The sequence below is a fragment of the Camarhynchus parvulus genome, chromosome Z, assembly GCF_901933205.1.
Source record: "Camarhynchus parvulus chromosome Z, STF_HiC, whole genome shotgun sequence".
NCBI lineage: Eukaryota > Metazoa > Chordata > Aves > Passeriformes > Thraupidae > Camarhynchus > Camarhynchus parvulus.
Window position 1 is genome coordinate 42,557,023 of NC_044601.1, and position 21,103 is coordinate 42,578,125.

General features: G+C 35.0%; 1 protein-coding gene across 2 annotated transcripts in view; it reads right to left on the bottom strand.

The window, feature by feature from the left end:
- Window positions 1–21,103, bottom strand: part of RIC1 (RIC1 homolog, RAB6A GEF complex partner 1) — a 46,744-nt gene that overhangs the window by 9,224 nt on the left and 16,417 nt on the right. For both annotated transcript variants that reach the window (XM_030968246.1, XM_030968245.1), the window contains exons 4-18: window positions 12,629–12,736; window positions 11,405–11,547; window positions 11,106–11,242; window positions 10,063–10,154; window positions 8,940–9,028; window positions 7,957–8,101; window positions 7,433–7,481; window positions 6,152–6,301; window positions 5,656–5,859; window positions 4,199–4,237; window positions 3,833–3,943; window positions 3,151–3,240; window positions 2,358–2,518; window positions 1,202–1,340; window positions 24–140 (exon numbers count right to left, since the gene is read on the bottom strand). In XM_030968246.1, coding sequence (XP_030824106.1) covers window positions 24–140; window positions 1,202–1,340; window positions 2,358–2,518; window positions 3,151–3,240; window positions 3,833–3,943; window positions 4,199–4,237; window positions 5,656–5,859; window positions 6,152–6,301; window positions 7,433–7,481; window positions 7,957–8,101; window positions 8,940–9,028; window positions 10,063–10,154; window positions 11,106–11,242; window positions 11,405–11,547; window positions 12,629–12,736 — 1,774 coding nt within the window. The remainder of the gene's footprint in view (window positions 1–23; window positions 141–1,201; window positions 1,341–2,357; window positions 2,519–3,150; window positions 3,241–3,832; window positions 3,944–4,198; window positions 4,238–5,655; window positions 5,860–6,151; window positions 6,302–7,432; window positions 7,482–7,956; window positions 8,102–8,939; window positions 9,029–10,062; window positions 10,155–11,105; window positions 11,243–11,404; window positions 11,548–12,628; window positions 12,737–21,103) is intronic.

Genomic DNA, 21,103 nt, shown 5'->3' on the forward strand with positions numbered 1-21,103 from the left:
ATACTCAACATATATTTACTCACATGCTTTCTTTGATTAGGATTATTATCTTTATCTCGTATCTGGGGTCCAGATCGATCCCTTTGCAACATGATAAGTTGTCCTGCTAAGTTAAGCATAATACTTTCAGCTTCACAAGCCTAAGGATAGAAAGAATATTATGCAAATTATTTAAGCTTTTTGAATTATAATTTTACTTATCACCACATTAAAAACCCAGAAAAAATGTAAATTAAATGTCCCTCTTTACAGAGATGATTAACACTGAATTCAATATAGAAGGACTCAGAAAAATCAAGAACCAGTTCTTGTGCAAAGGAGTAAATATTGGAAGGTTTCTTATTCACCAAACTCATTCCATGTGTTTAATATGGACTTTTTCCAACCATGTGTCTTAAAATGGGCAACCCACCAGCATTCTATGGAAAATAAAGCTCTGTATTCTTATCAGTATCATCACAGTATGATTGCCAGTATCTGACTGCAAAGACTAACACTGGTACACAACCCAAGAGCTGAGCCAAAAAGAGCTGAGCCACACTTGTACAGCATTTTGAACTTTTATTTAGCTGCAGTTAGAGAAAAATTGTTTTAGTAAGGTGTGTCAAGAAAGCAAATTATTCTGCTCAGTTAAACCTACTCCATTTTTGTTTACAACAAAAATCTAAGTTCTCTCTGCATGTGCTTTCAGTGCCCTGACAAAATTCTGAAGTTAAGACAGGGACTTTCACATCTTAAGTCATTGTCTGGCTGTTGCAGAATTGACAAAGAGTGCCTCATAGGGTCATACGCCGTCTTTTCATTTTTTGTATTTATTCTTTGAGTAATGGACATATTGTTGCAAGAAAGGTAGGTAATTCCTAATGCCATGGATTGCTCTGGTTTTTGACTGTTAATACATGATAGAGCAACATACCCTTGACAGAGTTAAATTTAATTTGTTCACCAAGACTTGGTCTCAAACTTTGCAAGTTAAGAAGAGAAGGTATGAAATAAACTCTAAACTCTTACTTCTCTATCCACCCCCTCACCCCCAATTCCCACATAACATGTCTACATAATGAACATCAGAAAAAGCACGTTCTGGATTTTACCATATAGAAAAGTCACTGATTCGTGACTGATTTATCAGCCAGGTAACCTTTAAGGATTAAGCTAACAAATTCAGGCACCAATTCTATCAAATTTTGAGATCTGTTACCTGCTGAGGCATCTTCAAGGAGATGCCAGTCTCTGTTCTCACCGATGTCAATGTAACAGACACTACAAGAAAAGGATGAGGAATGTACCGAGACATGGATACTTCTTGAAGAATTTGGATACTGGCAGTAGGATTAAGACTGAAAGGAAAATGTCTTAATTTAGAAATTTTACAACAGTACATAACATGAAATAACTACCTTGAAGTAAACCTAACGAAAATAAGCAACTTACCCTTAGCAAACAATTTACTCTATTGACATTCTATTGACAATCTATTGACATTCCTTTAATCAGGAATCAGTAGAAATGCCCACATATCTACTCCATATGAAGTTACCAAACAAACCTAAAATGGGTTACTGATCTTGATACTTTGGAAAATGCAGCTGTGCATGTATAGAAGACAATATCAGATACTTCAGATTATGATTCTATTGACCCTTCAATGAGACACTTTCCAGGTCTGGATTCTGTTGGGACCTTTTTTTAAAAGCACTAAAAATATTTTTCTCTGAAGTTCATCAACAACTTGCTTTTTTCTACCACAAAAAGGTCCCTTCTTGCTAAAAAGAAGATAACATAACTGTAAGAAAAACTACCTACATAGGGACTTAAACCCCTCATCTCTGAATCTTTATCTCCTCCTTAGATTCACTAATCTTAATTGTCTGAAAGCGTCTGGCATATTTCACATTGCTACTTCTTTTGTACTAAAACAATTCTTCAACACCTCACCAAGACCAAACCTTTTCATCTTTGCAAGTCTGCTGCCACCTTCCCTTCACTAATTAGTGCTTCTAATATTAGAAACATGTTTTTATTTTAAAATATTCAAATACATGGGTGTCTTTTAGTCCCTTTTTGTCCTATTCATATTCGGTTTTCAAGTTCCTACAATTTACGAACATGTTTGTTCAGACAGCTGGAAATGTACATACATCAGCCACTACCTACCTCTACCTTGCACGGGCCAATCAGTATGCATGCAAATGAAAACACTCATGAACTTGTGCATAGAGATAACACCACTCTGTATTTTAAAAATCTGACTCCACCAGCTATCAAATATCTTTGTATTATTGTAGGAATTTACTCAGACTGAGAGCAGATCTACAGGTACCTTACTGCAAAAGCATTCAAATAGTGACACTCACCCCTCAGACCTTCTCTCAATACTGTAAAGGCAAATGGAACAATCTGCTCTGAACAATATCACAATGTCCCGGAAGACACTCAGTAGTAACGTGTTTGCCTGCACTTTGGTGATGTGAGCAAACGCGTTGTCAAGGTTAGACGTTCGCAGGTAGATTCTCAGCTGCAAGGAAAAGGAGTAATTTGAATAGATGTTCTGTTTACCAAGAAGGTAACAGTAATTCCACTTCTGGTTATTTGCTTTATTGTGGAAAGGGTGTCAAGAATTTCTACCAAGACACACTACTGAGTTTCTGTTTCATCAGGTATTTTATCCATTGCATCCATTTTATTATTATAACCAAAGCAGTTAAAGCACAGTACAGCCAAAGCTGAAGTACTGAACAACAACCATAAGGAAGGAATTTTATTCAACAGGTTTTAAAAAGCAAAGAGTAAGTAAATCTCCTCTGCCCATATAGTTTAAAAGCTTGTAAAATTGTCCCAAAACACTGTAAACAGGTATCTCAGAACACACTTCATGCTAATATGCAAAAGTGTCACAAAGTTTTCAGAAAAATTAGTAGATTCACTGTAGTCAGCAATAAACAGTTTTTAACAACAACAACAAAAATTTTCTGCAAATAATTACTTATATATTAATACATAAACTCTGAATATAACCAAAAGCCACCAAAGTTTATAGTGTATAAACATGTTCACAATATCACGATGTATTTCATGCTTATAGTACTACTGTCATACAGATCAGTTATTTTAATCATTATATGTTTACTCTGAAGAACAGTATCTCACCTCTTCCTGGTGATCATTTAAATTATAACATGCAAGAACAATGAAGTCATTCCACCATGCTAAGCCACCTGTTACCATCATAGTTTGCTCCTGAAAAGATAAAAGCAAGCAGATGACATATAGGTATGTATTTTTATACACTTACACACACAGACACGTACATTATATGGGTAATTTCTTAAAGCCATGCATGATCTCTACAAGCTTTATGCATAGTGGCAAGACTATGAATAAGAAGTTTTTAATGTTTAAAATAACCAAAGTACTAAAGAGTAGTATGTGAAGGACAAACCTCCTCCTACAAAATGCAATTCCACAGTTCTTCATGCTACTGGCATCCCTGGACTCTCTCAAATGTGTTTCTAGCCAGAATTTATAAGCTTTACATCCAAAGTTACATCACATGAACTCTCAGATAAAACAAATGGAATTAAGTGACTGACAAGACGCATGCAAAATTGGAATGCTCTGCTAATATTCAAACACAAATAAGCGTGTCAAAACCACAAGACTTGTGTTTCAGATACTTTATGAAAAACACATGTATAACCAGCAACCCTAATCCCAAGTGTGTCCACAGGCTGTTTACTCGAAAATGATTCTCTTTACTTTTCTCCAAGTCTCACATCCCAACAGATAAAATCTTCCCTGTGCACCAGAATAAAATTCCATAACCTCTCACCTGGGTAATGTTTCCAAACAGCTTCCATTTTTTGGTGAGTAAAGAATAATGTGCAAAACCAAACTTGCCAACAACAGCTACATTCAGTCCAAGCTTGTCAATAGCTGAAAACTGTAAAAAAGAAATAAAAGCCACCAGAACCTCAGATGGGAACTTATTTAAACTATATATCCTATCCAAATATGCACCACAAGGCAATAACATCAGACTCAAAACACGTGAAGTATCTTCATGTTTCAAACTCTGCTAACACATTTTTCTCTCTGTAATGTACATCAATGATTTCATTTTCAGAGTTCAGCCAGTCCTAAGCATAACGCTTCAATATTTTTAAGTAAGCATGAACATATTCTTAAAATAACTCACCCTTATAGGCCAGTTGCTCTCTAGATATGTACTATGAATCTAAAAAAAAGAGAGAAAAGGAAAGCCACATGACTATACCAACTACCATTAAAGTACTGATCAATTGTCACATCCTAAAGGAATTTGGACAATGTCAGTGGTTTTTTTCCAAAACACTATCATAAAGGTATATAATGTTGGAAATTTGTTTTTAAATACAATTACTGCCCACACACCAAAAGTTACTGATGCCTAAATGTTACCCTGTTTTGAATATACAAAACATCGAAATGCATTAACAACATACACCAACTAATACTATATGACAGATTAATAGTCACAATTTGCTCATCTCTCCTCCCAGCTACTTCCCTCTCTAAGAGAATCTTTCAAGGAACATAAAGGTTTTGATAAATACAGTCTTCAGACAGGACCTGCAGTATAGGGATGAAATTTCTAATCCTGTCACAAATACACACCAGCATATCCAAAAGCCTTCCTATGAGAGAACTTTACTGGAATACATCAGATCAAATCTCAGTTCTGTATTCTTCACGTCACATGGGATGATACAAAACCAGCTTAGAACTCCATTCTCCGATCTGACACAAGGAAGGTAGGTACTCTTGAGACCCAGGCACGGTCCTTTTTCATGGATATGTTGCTCTGCACAGTAATTCTAATTGTTTCAGCTTTACTTTTACCACAGAGCAAAGATATCTCCTTCCTATACCAGTTTTAGAAGACAGAAGAGCTAAAATTGAAATTCAACAGTATCTAGAACCTGCCTGATATGCCTAGAATCACATGCTTTTTAATACTACTGATTTATGTGCTATGTGAAGAACAAAATACTGGGGATCTTTCAGAAATCTCTATTTAAAAAGTGTCACCAATTCAAGCATCAAAGAATACACATTAGAATTACAGATTAAAAGATATTTATCTTTTTATTTATATTACAGGAAAAATATAAATCCCATTACTACCCTGGAAACAATTTCTTCTTTGAAAGCCTGATATTGTGAAGTTTTAGTTACATGCTTAAATAGATGCCATTTTTTATGTTTGAAAATACAGCTGGAGTCTGAAGACTATATACATCAGCTGAATATGTTTTAAAGCATTTTGCATAAATAACAAAACAAACACCTAAATTATTTCTTGCATGTTGCATTTATACTCTCTTTCAAAGCCCAGAAAAGTAATTACTCCTTCCCAAAGTCGTAAGAGCTTTAAGACTGTATTTACTGGCTAGGAGGCAAACTCACAGCCACAAGGCTGATAGGACCAACACTGCTTCACCTTTTGTCAATGAGAAAAAGCTGTACCACGGCAAACCTCCAGAGACAATAAAAAGGCAATGACCTCATACCGGAAGAAAAATGTCTGGCAGAGAGTGAGGAGATCAGCTGCATATTCTATCCCTACAAACTCTTGCAAGCACGAAGCACATATGGGCACCCAGGATCAATTACCTGTACAACATGCCAATGCCGGTGTCCTAGTAAAGTGCTTAAACCCTGAGAATCTAAACTGCCATCTGAAAATGGGCCTCTTTCCCTGGCGTGGTTATGTTCAGAGTGTGCCAAAGTACTTCTGGGACTCTGAGTCTGTGCTGCATCTCCACAGTTCAAATATAAGCGATCTTCTCCTTGAAGGAGGACTTGCTCCTGGTTACTCTATATTAAAACCAAACAAAAACAAAACAAAAGAAAAAAAAGCAACTTTGAATTCCACATACAGAAGACAAAGAAAAACACATGATCAATATATTAAGAGATTCTAAGTAAACAATATGAAATATTGCATAGCAATATTTTCACAGTACCATTTTAAAGGCTCTATGACAAAAAAGAAAGACAACTCTAATGGCTCCAGAACAGACTTAAAACCTGAGAGAACAACTCAGAGGTCACATAAAACTGGAAGTATGATCTAAAACAAGGATATATTTATCAACAAAAAACCTACCATACAAGGATTAACAGTGAGTGCACTCTTGATGAACTGAAACTGCAGAATACCAAACTGCTGAGCTTCATTATTTGCATTTCTTTCAGGTTTCATGTTTGAAGAATTCCCATCAATAACCCAGAGATGATACCCTTCTGATCCCCAGGTCTGAAGGTAAAAGAATAACAATAATAAAATCCCCAGCCTAACACTACATACGCATATATAAATGTAATACTATATATTCTCATAAAACAAGAACTACAGAAACTTATTGGAACTGATCTTGTGATATACATGAGCCTGGAAAAAATCCACACATTTTGTTGCTCTAAACCGTATCATTATAGGAATCAAACAGTAAAATTCACAAGGTACAGTAAGAATCTAGCTTGAATTATTTCCTGTCTTATGTTAAAAAAGTAATGATTAAATGAAGTGTAACTGTGCAAAGACACCCACATAAGTAATGAAAACTGTTTAGTTCGCAGTTTAGGGAAACAAACAAAAATTCAAACAAAGAGCCAGTATGAAACAATCCTGATTTCCAAAATTACACTGGCGGTTGCTCATCAAATTCAATGATATCAGAATTTCAATTCTTGAAAATTGTTAAGAGGTAAATTTAAAAGGTACTGTCATTGCATATATGTACCTCCACTTGGGATTCATATTTAGAGCTGTCAATCTTCACAGCAACTGTGTCATGATGAATAAACCAAATTGTTTTAGAAATATTGCAAAAAATTCATCATGGTTTGTATGAGGCCTTGTAGAATGTGTCTGAAATTTGTTTTAATTTAAAATTTACTCTAATTTATTCTATTTATTTATTGATTTTACAGACTAGCAGGATTAGATTTAACGTTAACTAGTTTGTAGTAAAAAAACCAGCAGTTCAGTTTCTCTGGAATTAATAATCTTAGTAGAGTTACTTTAAGTGTCAAAGGCCAGCTAGTAATTTTAGAGAAATACGGGCATCTAAAATTAATGTTATCTGTGTCTCATTGCACTTTGAAATAAAGCACCAGATAAAAAAGCAAAATTAAGAAAAAATCGCAAGTGTTCATTCTTAATATTAAAAGCAAAGGCAAGAAAAGGCATGTCATGCATACTTCATGAAAAAAATTCATCAGTTGTCCTTTTGTCTTTCAATAAAACATTGTAGTAGAGGCATCTTACTATGAAAACTAATTAGACAAAAGAAAGACAGTTTGATTTTCTGAAAATCTGTTATACTAAAAACAATTAAAAACATTAAGAGTCATCCTATTACAGTGTTTTTACATTCATATTTACCATGGAACGGATTTTTAGAGGGTCCTTTTTGGCACCATCAGATCGATACCTTAAAAACAGAACAGAACAAGTTTGAGTTTGCAAATGACTTCATCAGAATAATAAATTAAATTCCTGTCTTTGTGTTTTCATATGGTTCTACATTGAACCTCATCTCAAATGGTACAGCTTGTTTGATCCATGACACTACAAAAAAGGCAATGCAACTGTCAGATGTCTAGCATAAACTATTTGAAATACAGGCACTGAGGGAATTTTAATACTTGCTAGCTCAAGTTTGCTTCTAGGGTAATTTTCTTTCACAGACAAAAAGACCATTACAAAATAAAAATAATACATTTTTCTTTATATTTAAATGATCCCCTCCTAAATATTTGCGAAGATATCTCAATATCTAAGAAATCATAAAGGAAAAAGAGAATTTTAAAAAGATAATTCAGTGAATTAATTTCTAATTAGATGCTTTCAATTATAAAAACAAACACTTCTAATAAACTCTTTACAATGTCATTAAAAATACTCACGCAAAATCACCTCCTAAAGTACAGATAAGCTGAGCACCAAAAACACTCCATAAGGACAAACCTCCACATTCCCAGGTCACCATCACAACACAGCTATCAGGTGACCATCTGATTAGTTTAACGGGTCCTGTTTTATTCCAAATATCTGTTTAAAAGTAGACAACAAAGTAAGTGAAAACAATGAAAGTCCTTCAACTGGTTTCACCGTAAAAGTATAAACAAAAATATATGGAAGTAAATATTTGATTTTTCAATTAACTGATGCATTTATCAAACTGACCATCTCAAAATGAATAAGTAGCAAACAAAAATAGTTTCTTTCCAATTAATGCTTAGTTTCATAAGAAACTAAGAATACAGGAAAACATGTCAGAAGTACACTGCTATAAGACAACCACAGAACCACAATTCTAATAAAATAATTTTTTGGACAACAGAGGCACTTAACCCAACTGTTAAACTTATTTATGAATTTGTTATTTAACTGAAAACCAACAGACACACATATTTTCAGTTGGGGATGCAATTTACCCACTTCCAATGCTCCTTACTCTCAAGCACAGAATACTACATGAAAAAATACACTGCAGCACAGGAAGGAAGCTGCATTACTCAGTATTTTTTCTGTACCCTGTATATCAGTCACTTTAAATTAATTCACAGTTCTATTATACTCATTATCAATTTTGGCAATTACCTTTAATTTCCTGAGGTAATTGAAAATTAATTTCAAGACTGAGAATTAGTTAAAAAACTCCACAAAAACACAAACCACCCACCCAAACCCTCACATATAAAACACACCCAAAAGTTAATTAAAAAACAAGCAGTTAAAAGTGCAAAGACACAAGAGTTAATTATTATAAACAGACAGGAGTAAATACTATTCACATCAGTGATTATGCAAACAGAGGTTAACTAGCCAATGATAAAAAGTATACTCTGAAAGCAGCTGCAAAATTCTAGGAATAAAAGTATCTCACCAGGATATTGTTTTGGTGTCAGTTCCAATTTATGAGAAAACTGCATGGCGCCAGTGGTGGTATCTATTGTATAAACCTGCACAGAGCCACTGGAAGAGATTACACATGCTTTAGACTACAGACCATTTGGATTTCTTATCAGTTTCAAGAGGCCAAGAAAAGATGCCATTTCTCTCACCAGTAACAAATTTATCTACAACAGAGATGTTGAATAAAGTAATAGTCAAAGAACTTTATGAAACAAATTTCTAAGATGCTTTCCAGAAGGCATCAGAGGACCCAAATCACCAGCCCTAGAATAATCAATGTATTGAAATGACTTCATTCTCTTAAGATACATATGTACATACAGACCACATAAATTTATGGCTTCCAATTGCCAGACAATCCATGAGGTAAGGCAGTAGCTACTCAGTGCCAAAGTTTCATCAGGGATGTACTAAGGCATACTATGATCAGTAAATCAAAGTAACTATTCCCTGTTTCAGAGGAAACACCAACACACTGTATTGTTACTACAAACAAGAATACTAGTTCTTAAGAGGACAGATGAAAAATAAAGCAGATTTTAAAAAATGTTCTAAAGCAAAACCTAAGTAAAATACAATCAAAGAAAATAAAAAGCTGCACTCTAAGGCCAGCTTAAACAGTATTATACAGGGGGGACTTGAAGGAGCAGTATGCAAAATACCGTAACTAAAAGCACTTCTGCAACATTTAATTTACAAATATTCACAGTTACTCTAACAGGCAACATTTTTCTTGACCAAATCATGACTGCACAGATTACTATGACTAACTACTTAAAACTGATTTTATAATCCTGCTTTGAGATTAGCTGGGATTGCAGCACTTTCCAGTCCTTGCTACTGGTCGAGCCACCTTTTAATTTTTTTTCCCCAGACCTGAACAGCAAACATAAATTTCAATTGCAGTTCAACCAAGCAGCCATTTCTTTCCACCTCTCTCCTGCCTCCTTGACAGCACATTATGTAATCTCCAGGCAGACTGATTATTTTCATCTTTACAGTTCTTGCAACCCAACTTAGTAAGAAGTAACTACTAATTCAGATTTATAATGAAACAATCTCCCCCTGGTCTGAACCAGCCTTAAAAAACTTACTTGGCACATCCAAACGCCATTAGCCTGTATTTGTTATTCACTGCCACACAAGTTCCATCAACTACATCTTGTGCCCAAACACCATGGAGCTGCTGTAGAGAAAGGAATTCAGAAGATTTTTTGTTAAACAGTGCTTTTATTAATAACAGTCAGCTTCTATCCATGTCCACCATATTACACATCTGTCAGTTGACCTTTATGATCTCAAAATTTCTGTTAATGCCAAGATCAAATGACATGGCTCAAACAAATAAAATTCAGTAAATGCAAAACTAATTTCTTTCTTCTTCATATAAAGTACAGAAAGATACCAGTATGTAAGCAAACTGTTTATAAGATCTCTTAATAACAAACTAAGTCAATACCTGTAAGGCAAAAAAGTCCCTAACACTGCCTAGGGGAAAGAAAAAATGGTAGATGGTACTAAGAATGAAGAGGGAAAGAAAAACAAGAAAGTAAGTTTCCATCTGCAACAGCTGAGATCACAAGTGTTTTAAGTGGGTGAAGGAATCTGATATAGATCTATTCTTTTCAGTATTCTGTAATTAAAACACAGATATCTAACAATAAAATGTAATAGGTTTTAGGCTGAATTACAGGTAAGAAAACTCAGAAAAGATTCCTGTAAAAGAAATTCTGAAGTATGCTTGTCACCATGAGAAAGAGACAGACTTGATAAGAACTAAGTCCTAGACATAGTACTTATACTTAGGAGATACCACTTCCTGTCATCCCACTTGTAACTTCTAACAGAAAGGCTGCTGGTCTGACACAATAAGACACGGTCTGTAATGACAATTTCAATAAATAAATGGAAGTTAAATCTATTATCAATTATGGCCTCCCAGTGGTACCAACCCTATAAAAATCTAGCTCAAATTATGCTACAAAATGCAGTCTTGTTCTTATGTCATCTCTTAAGCAGATGTTAAATTTTAGTTTCTTTATAGCTGAACAGAATTTAAAGTAGAAAGCCAACTGAAATGCAGAAACCAAGGAAAACACATTTATTGTGCATGGTAGAAATGCTGAAGGAAACATACCTCAGCAGTGAATCTACTTGACATTGGTGTAATGAAACCAACTCTGCCATCATTAAAAACAACAGCAAAGCCATCAAGTGTGGCACAGTATTCCATATCTCTGATGTAAACATCTTCAAATCCCATAAGTGAACCTGCTGAGAAAGTATGAGAAAACCTAATTTAAACAGGCTATTTCATTCCCATTTACAAACGGCAAAATTTTCCCATCTCTGCTTAAGAACAGAGAGAATATTTTACATCAGATGGTATGTCACTAAGAGGTAACTATTGTAAGCAATAGAATCCCTAAAACCTACCTCGAGAAGACTGCAGATCTACAGAAAATGGAACTGTACAGAGGTTGATGGCCTTCCTCCCATTGGTCATCCCATCCCAGTGAATGAGATGGAGAAATCCATCAGCAGTAGCCACAAGTAGATCTTCTAACATGGACTGCAAACTAATTAAAGATATTTGTTCATCTCTAAAAAAACTTCGTATCAAATCAATGTCACAGAAGTACCAATTAATATTATAAACATTGCAAATATTACTGCCTCTTGTACCAGCAATTGCATTGTAAAGTTACATATAAATTACAAACATGTACCACGCTGACAAAATACAGTATACACCTCAACTTCTCTCCAGCAATCACTGTTCATGAACAGCTCTGTACTGTTAGAGTAATTGCTTAACTGGGATACTAACTGCTGAAGATCTTTTCAATACCTTTGACTAACCATAAGACATTGCTGACAACAATTAATTATTCATCTGTCCCAGAAAATTAACAATACTGCCTAGGCTGTAAATAATTCACAATATATTTTAATCTGTGGTTGGAATGAACTGGTGAAGGAGAAATTAGACTCCTTCTAAATCCTTTCTTAAACATTTCCAAACTCCTTACAACTACTGTTAATCTACTTGCATACAAAGCTTTTTCCAGTATATACTGCATGTCTTCCAACACTCATTTTGTCCTAAGGAGCCTCTTCCCAAACTTCACTTTGTTACTTTCCCACCTCCTCCAATGCTATGAAGTTTCAGCAACTTTTGACACATACTTATTTAGCATGTTCAAAATTTCTTTATAGGGCAGGCCATCACCACAAAAAAGCAAGAGGTAAAGAAAAAGGACAAATGTGGACTCTCTGCAGGCATCTGGAGAAATGCTGAAATCCTGCGTACAGTTTTTCTCTAACAGACCAACGTCTCCATGAAATCTCTAATATACATTTGGAGCTGAAAGACAAACTCATTTATATTGTAATACACAGTAATACTGACCATACTACATACTTCTGTATGCTGAAAATATCAGTATAGCCAAGCACAGAAAGAATTCTTAAACAGCAATTCACTTTTTCACCTCGTCAGACTTACTAGCTGCTAATAGTAACTTACTAATACTAGTCATTAGTATTAATAGCCTAAAAACTCACTAGAACCCTTTTCTTCCATCCAGTTTTCCCTTCACTTTTTAAAAAATACTGATACATAAGAAAAAATTCTCAAGACCCAATTAATGAGCATACCTTGTGATAGAGGCTTGCAAGTCCAGCACTTTCTTCATTTCTAGATTTAATGAAGGAGCACATTGTTCTTCCTTATAATGTGGGGTTCCCTTCAGATGAGGGCTTCTTCTAAAATACAAGAGAAATGTTTCAATTGAAACAGGTTGTCCTTCAAAAGACGCAAGAGTTACTGACTTACATTCCTGTGGTCTTTTTTCGCCATATTTATACGTGTATATATATGTATACATACACACCCCCCAAGCAGCACTGAATATCTAGGATGTAATTTTGATGCTAAAAGTTTAGTCTAGTATGTAGGCAAAATAAGACAATGAATAGAGAATGAACATTACAATAGCTGTGAGGCCTGCCTTAATACTCCTAAAATAAGGGATATGTATCAGTGAAAAATCTGATTTGATAAATTGTTACTCAATTGTTTACAGTAATTAAATATGCTGAATTCATAAGTATCTGCAATTTATTATTTTTCAAGATGCATTACAGATATTACAGTCTTCAAAATGTTTATGTTTCTTCCATTCCTTTTGCCAGATCAATGTTTATAATATAAATTCAGTATGCATAATACAAGTAGACACCTATCACAGTATTTCATAGGAATATTTCTCCCTGAAGCAAATTAACTAGTTTTTAACCTAAGACCTACTAAGAAGAGATGACTGAACACTGATTCTGTCCCTTTAAACAGACCATTACAAAGTAACAACTTCTAGATTTAGAAAGCATCTTATTTCTGTCTTCCTCATTTTAAATTTCACGTTCCATTGATATGTCACAACATCATTATACATTACTATACAGCGTCATTAAAATATTCCTTATTTATTGGGGTTATCAGACATGCCATGTGCCTTTTAAACTTTTTTTAAAATGAAAACTGACCTACAGTCATAAGTAACATGTCATTCAGCTAATTTATCTAATGAGCATTATGCTAGTAAGCAAAGCAAACTATAAGTGCAACAGGCATTGCAGACAAGTTAGAATTTGTAGTAACTTCAACAGTCAGAAACAATAGATAAGTACACAGATTCATGTAATCTTTACCTGTATTTTAACTGACAGAACATTTATTTTAATTTACACCAGGGTAGCAAATATAACTGCCTAAGACATGGCAGAAACCAAAGCAGATGCAGCTTTAGAGAAGTTTGACAGCACAAGGATACATCAATCTCTTTCCTGTCTTGTTTATCTCAGTGGAGATCAAGTTCCTTAATTCATTACCATTTAATAGCAATGCCATATTCATATCTGTTATTACCTTTCCTTATGTAGCAAGGACAAAGATATATGCCAGCTAAGGTAAGACCAAGGTAACCTTTGTCCATCTGGATTTAGCAGATGGAAGTAGTATCATTTTTCCAGAACGAAACTATGGTGGCTATGCAGAATTACATCAAAAAATGAGAAAAAATTATTTTAAGGTTAGTTAATCTACCACCAGAAGATTTGCAACTTGTATAAATTTAAATTATTAGAATGTGTGGTTTGCATTTTTTTTTAATTAATTGTAAAAGGCAGATGTCTTAGGAAAGATCTAGGCCTTCATGTAAGCTAGCTATCATGGACTGATAGGAACCCTGAAAAAAACAGTAATTTCTTTTTTTAATAATACTAGCATGGTGGGGTTGTTGAGGTATTTTTTAAAATGTACAAAACCCCAGGTGTTTGGAGATAGGCTTTTCAACACATGTGAACATACAGTTCCAGAGAGTATTCTCCCAAACTAGATGAAATTACTCTGGTTTATCAACAATCAGTGGTACAACTGAATTGTGCAAGCAAGTGACTAAAACTGAGATGAAAGGGTTGAATAATGCAGAAAGGTTGCTGTTAGGTATGTATAAGACTCAACTTAACATGTTTGTTTTAACTGACCGAAATACATAATCAAGTGTAAACTCAATGTTTCTGCACAGCACAAACTACAAAGCCAGAATGGTAACAACATGGTTTAAAGGACATGTGTTTTGCAGGAAGAAAAATTTCCAGCCTCCACGCAGGCTGGCTTTTTTTCCCTTCAACACCTTTGATAAAAAATAGCTTTCAAGAATACTTGAATATTTTCAGTTTGACAAGCTAGTTTTAGTGAATTGGTCACCATCTGTGGCACCTTATCTTTTCTACTGGGGTACTATCATTCCTGTCCCAAAAAGGCTTCTTTTATCCACCTTGCAAGAGGCCAATCCACACAGAATTGAGGTACATCACCTTGACTGAAACTCCAAAAATGCCACTATTTCAACTCATTGCCTATGATTTCGTCTAATTTATCAATTCAAAAAGAAACCCCTAGTATGGGTGCAAAGGAGGTGCTACCGAAAGTACACCATGTTCATACAGTCCACATCTGCATGAGTCAGCCTTACTGGCTGAGCTCCTTTGACCTTTAAACGAAGAATGCACACAGATGACTGAAGCAGGAAAGAATGTTTGGTCTGGGTTGCCACATCAGCATCTGCTATGGCTGCAGCCAAACTTGAAGTTTTGCACAAGAATTGAGAGGAATACATTCCAGCGACTGACCGGCTGCATGTCAAATCAAATATAATCATTGCTATTTGCATGGCATCTGTTAATGTAACTAAGCCTGTGAATAAATCTCTTAAAACTCAGAACTGAGGAAAATCTGCAGCCCAAGAAAAACTGAAACATGGAAAGATTAGGGATGCAGTTTTTAAAAGCCTCACCACACCAAACTTCAAAGCAACCTAAATTCAAGAAAGAGGCAGCACCATGCAAAAGCAGAGGCAGACAGCCTCTTCAACTGGTAGGAAGAATTTCTTGAGGTTTGTTATCTGAAATGGTGGGAAGCCCACAGAGGAAACAGGACACCACCCAGCTAGTTTTTCTAGGTGAACAGTACTGCATTTATGGCCTCCACTAACTGCATAGCAGTTAAGTCATACAACATGATGCACAAACAAATTTGTCACTGCTACCAAAAGCATCTAAGAAATACTTAAGAAGTTAATTATAGCAGAATCTGAAAGCATGTACTTAGGGAGTTTCTTTATAATTGCAATTAAGATACACAACACATATTATATTTAAGTCTGTTCTGGTATTTTAAAATAATGTCCACTGCCTTCTGCTTAGTAATGGAGAATTGTAGCTTGGAGAAGAATTAGCATTAAATTCATATTTAAGTTTCCACTGTACTATTTGGAGTAATCATAGTAATACAGTTGGCAGTTATTGTTGGATGATAGTTTAGAAAAATTCAGAAATGCTCTCAGAGTAAAAAAATACAGTACTTCAAAAAAATACTGCGGCTAATGGCAAACAAAGCATTACTTAAAAACCAAACAAACAACAAACAAGGCAGTAGCATCCATTCTCACTAGCTAAACCATGCAAGTAATGAGAAGTAATGGAGACATTTCACTGAAAAAAATAAGAAAGAATGCAGACACTTAAAAATTATTTCTAGAACAATTGTTTGATACAAACAAGGTAAAATATTTTTATACTACTTTTGGGCTATGATCTTCTTAGTTGTTCCTGATAAAATTACTTCAGTAGTACTTAGAGTGGGAAAGAAGGGACAAGAAGAAGATTAAAAATGATGATGCTTCAGCTATTAATGGCAATATTTATATGACAAAAGCAGGGCAATGTTTCTAAAACAATTTACACCACCAACAAGTTGCTCTTCTTGAAGTCAAGAAGGAAAAAACCTGAAAAAACCTGAGGACTTCATTTTTTTATACCTGATTCAAAAAGCCTGCATCATCACCTGTGAGATTTAGTTTTCATGCATCTAGCATCTTTTCACTCCTTAAACCTGCATCTCTCCACCACACACTACAGGTAGCCACCAGCTGAGGATTAAATACATCTGACTGGATGCAGAGATGTATTCATACAGATTGGCAATAGCTGCACCAACAAAATTAAAGTGAGGTTATGGTAACAACTATGAAGAATAAGTGCTTAGACAAGTAGTTCTTAGTATAGCCTTCACTACACAATTAGGTAGTAGCACATTTCTGCAGTTTAAGAAACAGCTAGCTAGCATATTAATCAACTATTCATATAAAAAGGCTAAATGGTTTACTAAATTATTATTTAATTTGCAAAGATTTCTTGACAACAGTTACAGAACCACAAAATCACTGGGTTGGAAGAGACCTTTAAGATCATCAAATCCAATCCATGCCCTAACTAAACCATGGCACTGAGTGCCACATCTTTTTTTCAACACATCGAGGAATGGTGACCCCACCACCTCCATGGGCAGACCATTCCAGTACTTTATCACTCTTTCTGTAAAAAACTTTTTCCTGATATCTAACCTGTTTCCCTTTAACTAAAAGGTTAAAACATCTTGAACCACCATCAAGAGTTTGCAAGCGCCATAATGGTTAATGAAAGTTCTTCAGCTAATCTAGTTTAAAAATACACTTTCCAAACAATCCTAAAATCTTACAGGGAAAACCACAATGGTAAAGTTCAGCAGAAGCTTAATGCTGAGCACGAATTACCTAGTAAGTTAATTCACCCTACACCTCACTGATTACCCTTGCAGAGTTTGAAGTTCAAAACCTTTGTACATAGTAATCTTCAGTCATTGAATCAGGAAGAAAATGTCCACTGATGAGGTAATTTATGGCACCTATAAACCATCAGGCTATAGAAAAGGAGATTTTAAAAATGCCAGAAAGATAAGACATGAATAGAGTAAGCAGGTATATAAGCAACAATACAAGTTTGAAAACCATCATATGAACTAGTTTCTTCACAAATTCATACTGGTCAGATAACAACCAATTTTCAAAGCATTTTCAAAGACTTAATAACCTACACCACTGAGGTCTCATTCTAAATTTACACAACATTCTTATCACTCCCCAAATGCAGGCTCCACTTGAGGATATGAAGAAACCTGACACAAAAGACTCTCCAATTACCACATTTAGTTAATCAGCCATGTAAAATTTCTAGATTTTGTCTTTCTTGAAAAGCAAAAATATCCTCAGCACTAAGTCACACATGCTCTTCAAGTGAAAAAACTTCAGTTACTCTCCTTGGCAAACCTCTAAACAGAAACAACAACCAGATCAGTACAGAGAAGCCCCCACTCTGATGGTGTTACTCACCTCTTTACTGTCAAACATAAGAATAGCTATACAAATTCATTTGGAAAATCCTCAAAAAGTTTCCACTGTACCTTGCCACAGCTTACAAAGCTGCAAATTTGCTTCTATGCACTGTCATTTTCCTCAAGCAATCAAAGGCAGAGATAAATTTTATTTTAAAATGCTACAATCTCACCTTACATACATTATTTTTCATGTTTTGTCTTGTAGTTACTTTAGGAATTGGGTGGTAAAACCAGACCGAACTAATTGAAGCAGGACTTTGTACTTGTGCTCACTGTAGGAAAATATCCCAGAATGTGGGCTAATGGCCAATACTGATTCTCTTCCAAATCTGCTCTGAACAGGAGCAAAGCATCCAAGAGCTGGAATAAAACTGCAGGGTACTCTGGCTCAATTTTAAAAAACTAAACACCATACAATTACTGCTTTCTTCCCCCTGTTTTTAGTCTCACAAATTAAGCAGGATACAGTAAGTTTTCATTAAGCATGAATGACAATTCTCTCCAAGAACAGACTGGCAATTCCTAGCCAAATATCAACAGTGCCAGAAAAATTGTCTTTGACAGAAAAACTACATTCCTAAACTATCACAATATGACAAAAAAACCCAATAGATTCCAGCAAGAAAAATCAAAAGTTTCCTTTTTTATATATAAATATTCATATGTTGCACTTACGGCATGAGCGCTTGTTTTATCATATATGTCTAGTAACAGGTTTTTACACATAATATGCATAATACTGAACAGGTCAGTTGACTAACTCTTACCATACCTACATGAGTAGATTTCATATAGATTAAATCTCTAAAAGTACAAAACAGTGTTTAAGAAGTATTTCCCACTAAACCTTCTTTAAGTATTTAACATACTCTAAATTTCGTAAGAGCTAAGTCCTCAGTTACTAATACAACAAGCTTCAACAGATTTGTGGGGTCCAGAAACAAATGTTAATTTTGGATTTTAGTACTTCCATTAAAACACTGGATTTCAGAATATAAAGACCATTACAACTGGATGATATGAAAAGGAGGCAATCATGTGAAATGTGCATTTTTAAACAGGAAATCAATTTTCCTAGGCTCTGATTCTGTCTGGTTTAATACAAACAATAGCAGGGTGCAAGAGAAGTTCACTCAACCTTACTTTCCAAAATCTCTGTATTTCATAATACTGAAAGATAAGGAAAAGCAAAGACTCTGGCATTCAAACAGGATGGCATCTCAGCCTCAATTCACACTTTAGCTCTTTTACTAAAAGTGTGCTGATTAGATTGAGAAAAAAAGAGAGACTTGGCTCTGAAAAAAAATCATGCTGCGATTAGATATACTAGAATGCATACTGAGCTACAAACAGCCCAAATGTTTCTGTCACTTCTCATACAGTTTTGTTTTGCTTTCCACATTGAAGCATTTTGTTTGAGTTGAACCAATGAAAAACTTTCGTAAGTGCAATTACAGTCTACACAACAGCTGCATGCTAGAATAGCCGTTAACACACCACATACAGGCAAGCTCTTCTCGTCCATGTTGCTCAAAGGTTACATATAGTAACAACTCTGTATAAAAGTAACTATCAATTGGAAGAAAATTTTCTCCACAAACATCCCTCTCCCATACAGACAACTGATGAGCAATTTTGACTTTCAGCAACTCATTTGATCCTTTTCTTCAACTCAAAGCTAAACCATTATCAAGCAAATTTTAAAGCAGCTATTTAAAATGTACCAATACCACATGAAGTTACTTTACTTCAGTGTCCCAATCTCGAAGACTGCAAAAAACTGCTGAAGTCAAGAAATTATCTACCATATATCTAGTACCTGCTTTTCTGACTACTCACTTTTTCTTTCATATATGGTAAAATATGCACAGTTTGTTTAAACAAGAGCTAAGCTGACAAAAGGATCTAAACACAACCATTCTCAGTATTTTCACCTGCATGTTAACAAACATAGCTGCAATTTCAACTTCAGGATATTGAATAAACTAGGAAATTTTGCACCAGACCAGTATTTTGCTGCAGCTGAGGATTTTACTGGTGTGTATTCCCAATGCACAACCATCTTGTTATATTGACATGCACAGCTTAAGAAATCTGTTCAAGAAGAAGTTGTATTAAGAGGGTTTCCCTTTCTCATTGTAGTCATGACATTGAAATTTTGTATTTCTGCCAGAACTGGCCACTATTATTTAAAGATAGGCTACTAAAGAACAGGCTTCATTCTGTTTTCAAAAAGTTAGTAGATATGGGAACTTAATAAACATCAACAATTAGTAATAATTTTAAAAAGTACAAGATGACTGAACATTCATCTCAGTTTTTACTGACTGGTTTCCAGCAGATGTCACTTTGCTAATGCAAGGATTCCCTCATACTTTTTCCAAAAGTCATCACCCTCTCTCTCACTTTGCCCAGCATAGGTAAATAACCACAGAAGACAGAGCTGGAAGAGTCCTAATTAATATCACCATGACTGCAAAAATGTTCCAAGCAATTGCTTTACCATGAATCATAAGATTTACACAAATATCACTGAACAGTCACTTCATGCTTTTTAACTTCCAGGGTAGCTACTCAGTACTACTTCAAAGTCACCATTTCCTAATGCCAGCCTTTTATTAAATGCCAACTTGCAAAATAAGCTACTAAAATCCAGGGCAGGGGACAGGGAGGGTTAAAAAAGGGAGATAGGCAGGTTTAGTTTCCCCATCAGGTCAACAACCCAACTTTACTTAAGGCACAGCTGCATAATCATTGCTGCCAACACAGAGGAAGGAGCCAAGAACACACTGTTACAGGGGGAGAAAACAGTAAGATGTCCCCTTTCAAGCATGAGGCAAGTCACATACAAGGCCTTTCACTGATCTGTAATGGCTTCAGAATGAAGAAAACTAATTTGGTATTGTTCAGCCCAGCAGAAGTGAAATCTGACCATTTCAATGAAATAATGCCTTTGGAAAATGAATATATGCCAAAAGAAAGATAAAAGTTTCAATTCTAGCTTTTGGTCTCATTTGTCTGTTCATTTTAGATTGGAGGGTTTTTGTATGATTAACCTCTACCAAGTATTTGCTCCACAATGTAAATTAGTGAGACTGGTTACGGGCAGCGCTGTATCTGCACCTGCAAAAGAAGTTCATTCCATTTTAATAACTTAAAGAATCATTTGACATTAATCACAGGAGGCACAATTCACCCACAAATACCTGTGTCTTTCTTTTGATCTAATATAATCAGAACAGTAGTAATTTTATTTAGGTGTTCAAAATTGAGGGCTAAGTATAGACAAGTTAGTAATCGCAGTGAATTCAGTGAGATAATTCATCCTCTTAAAGGTAAGCACACACCATAGTCTCAGG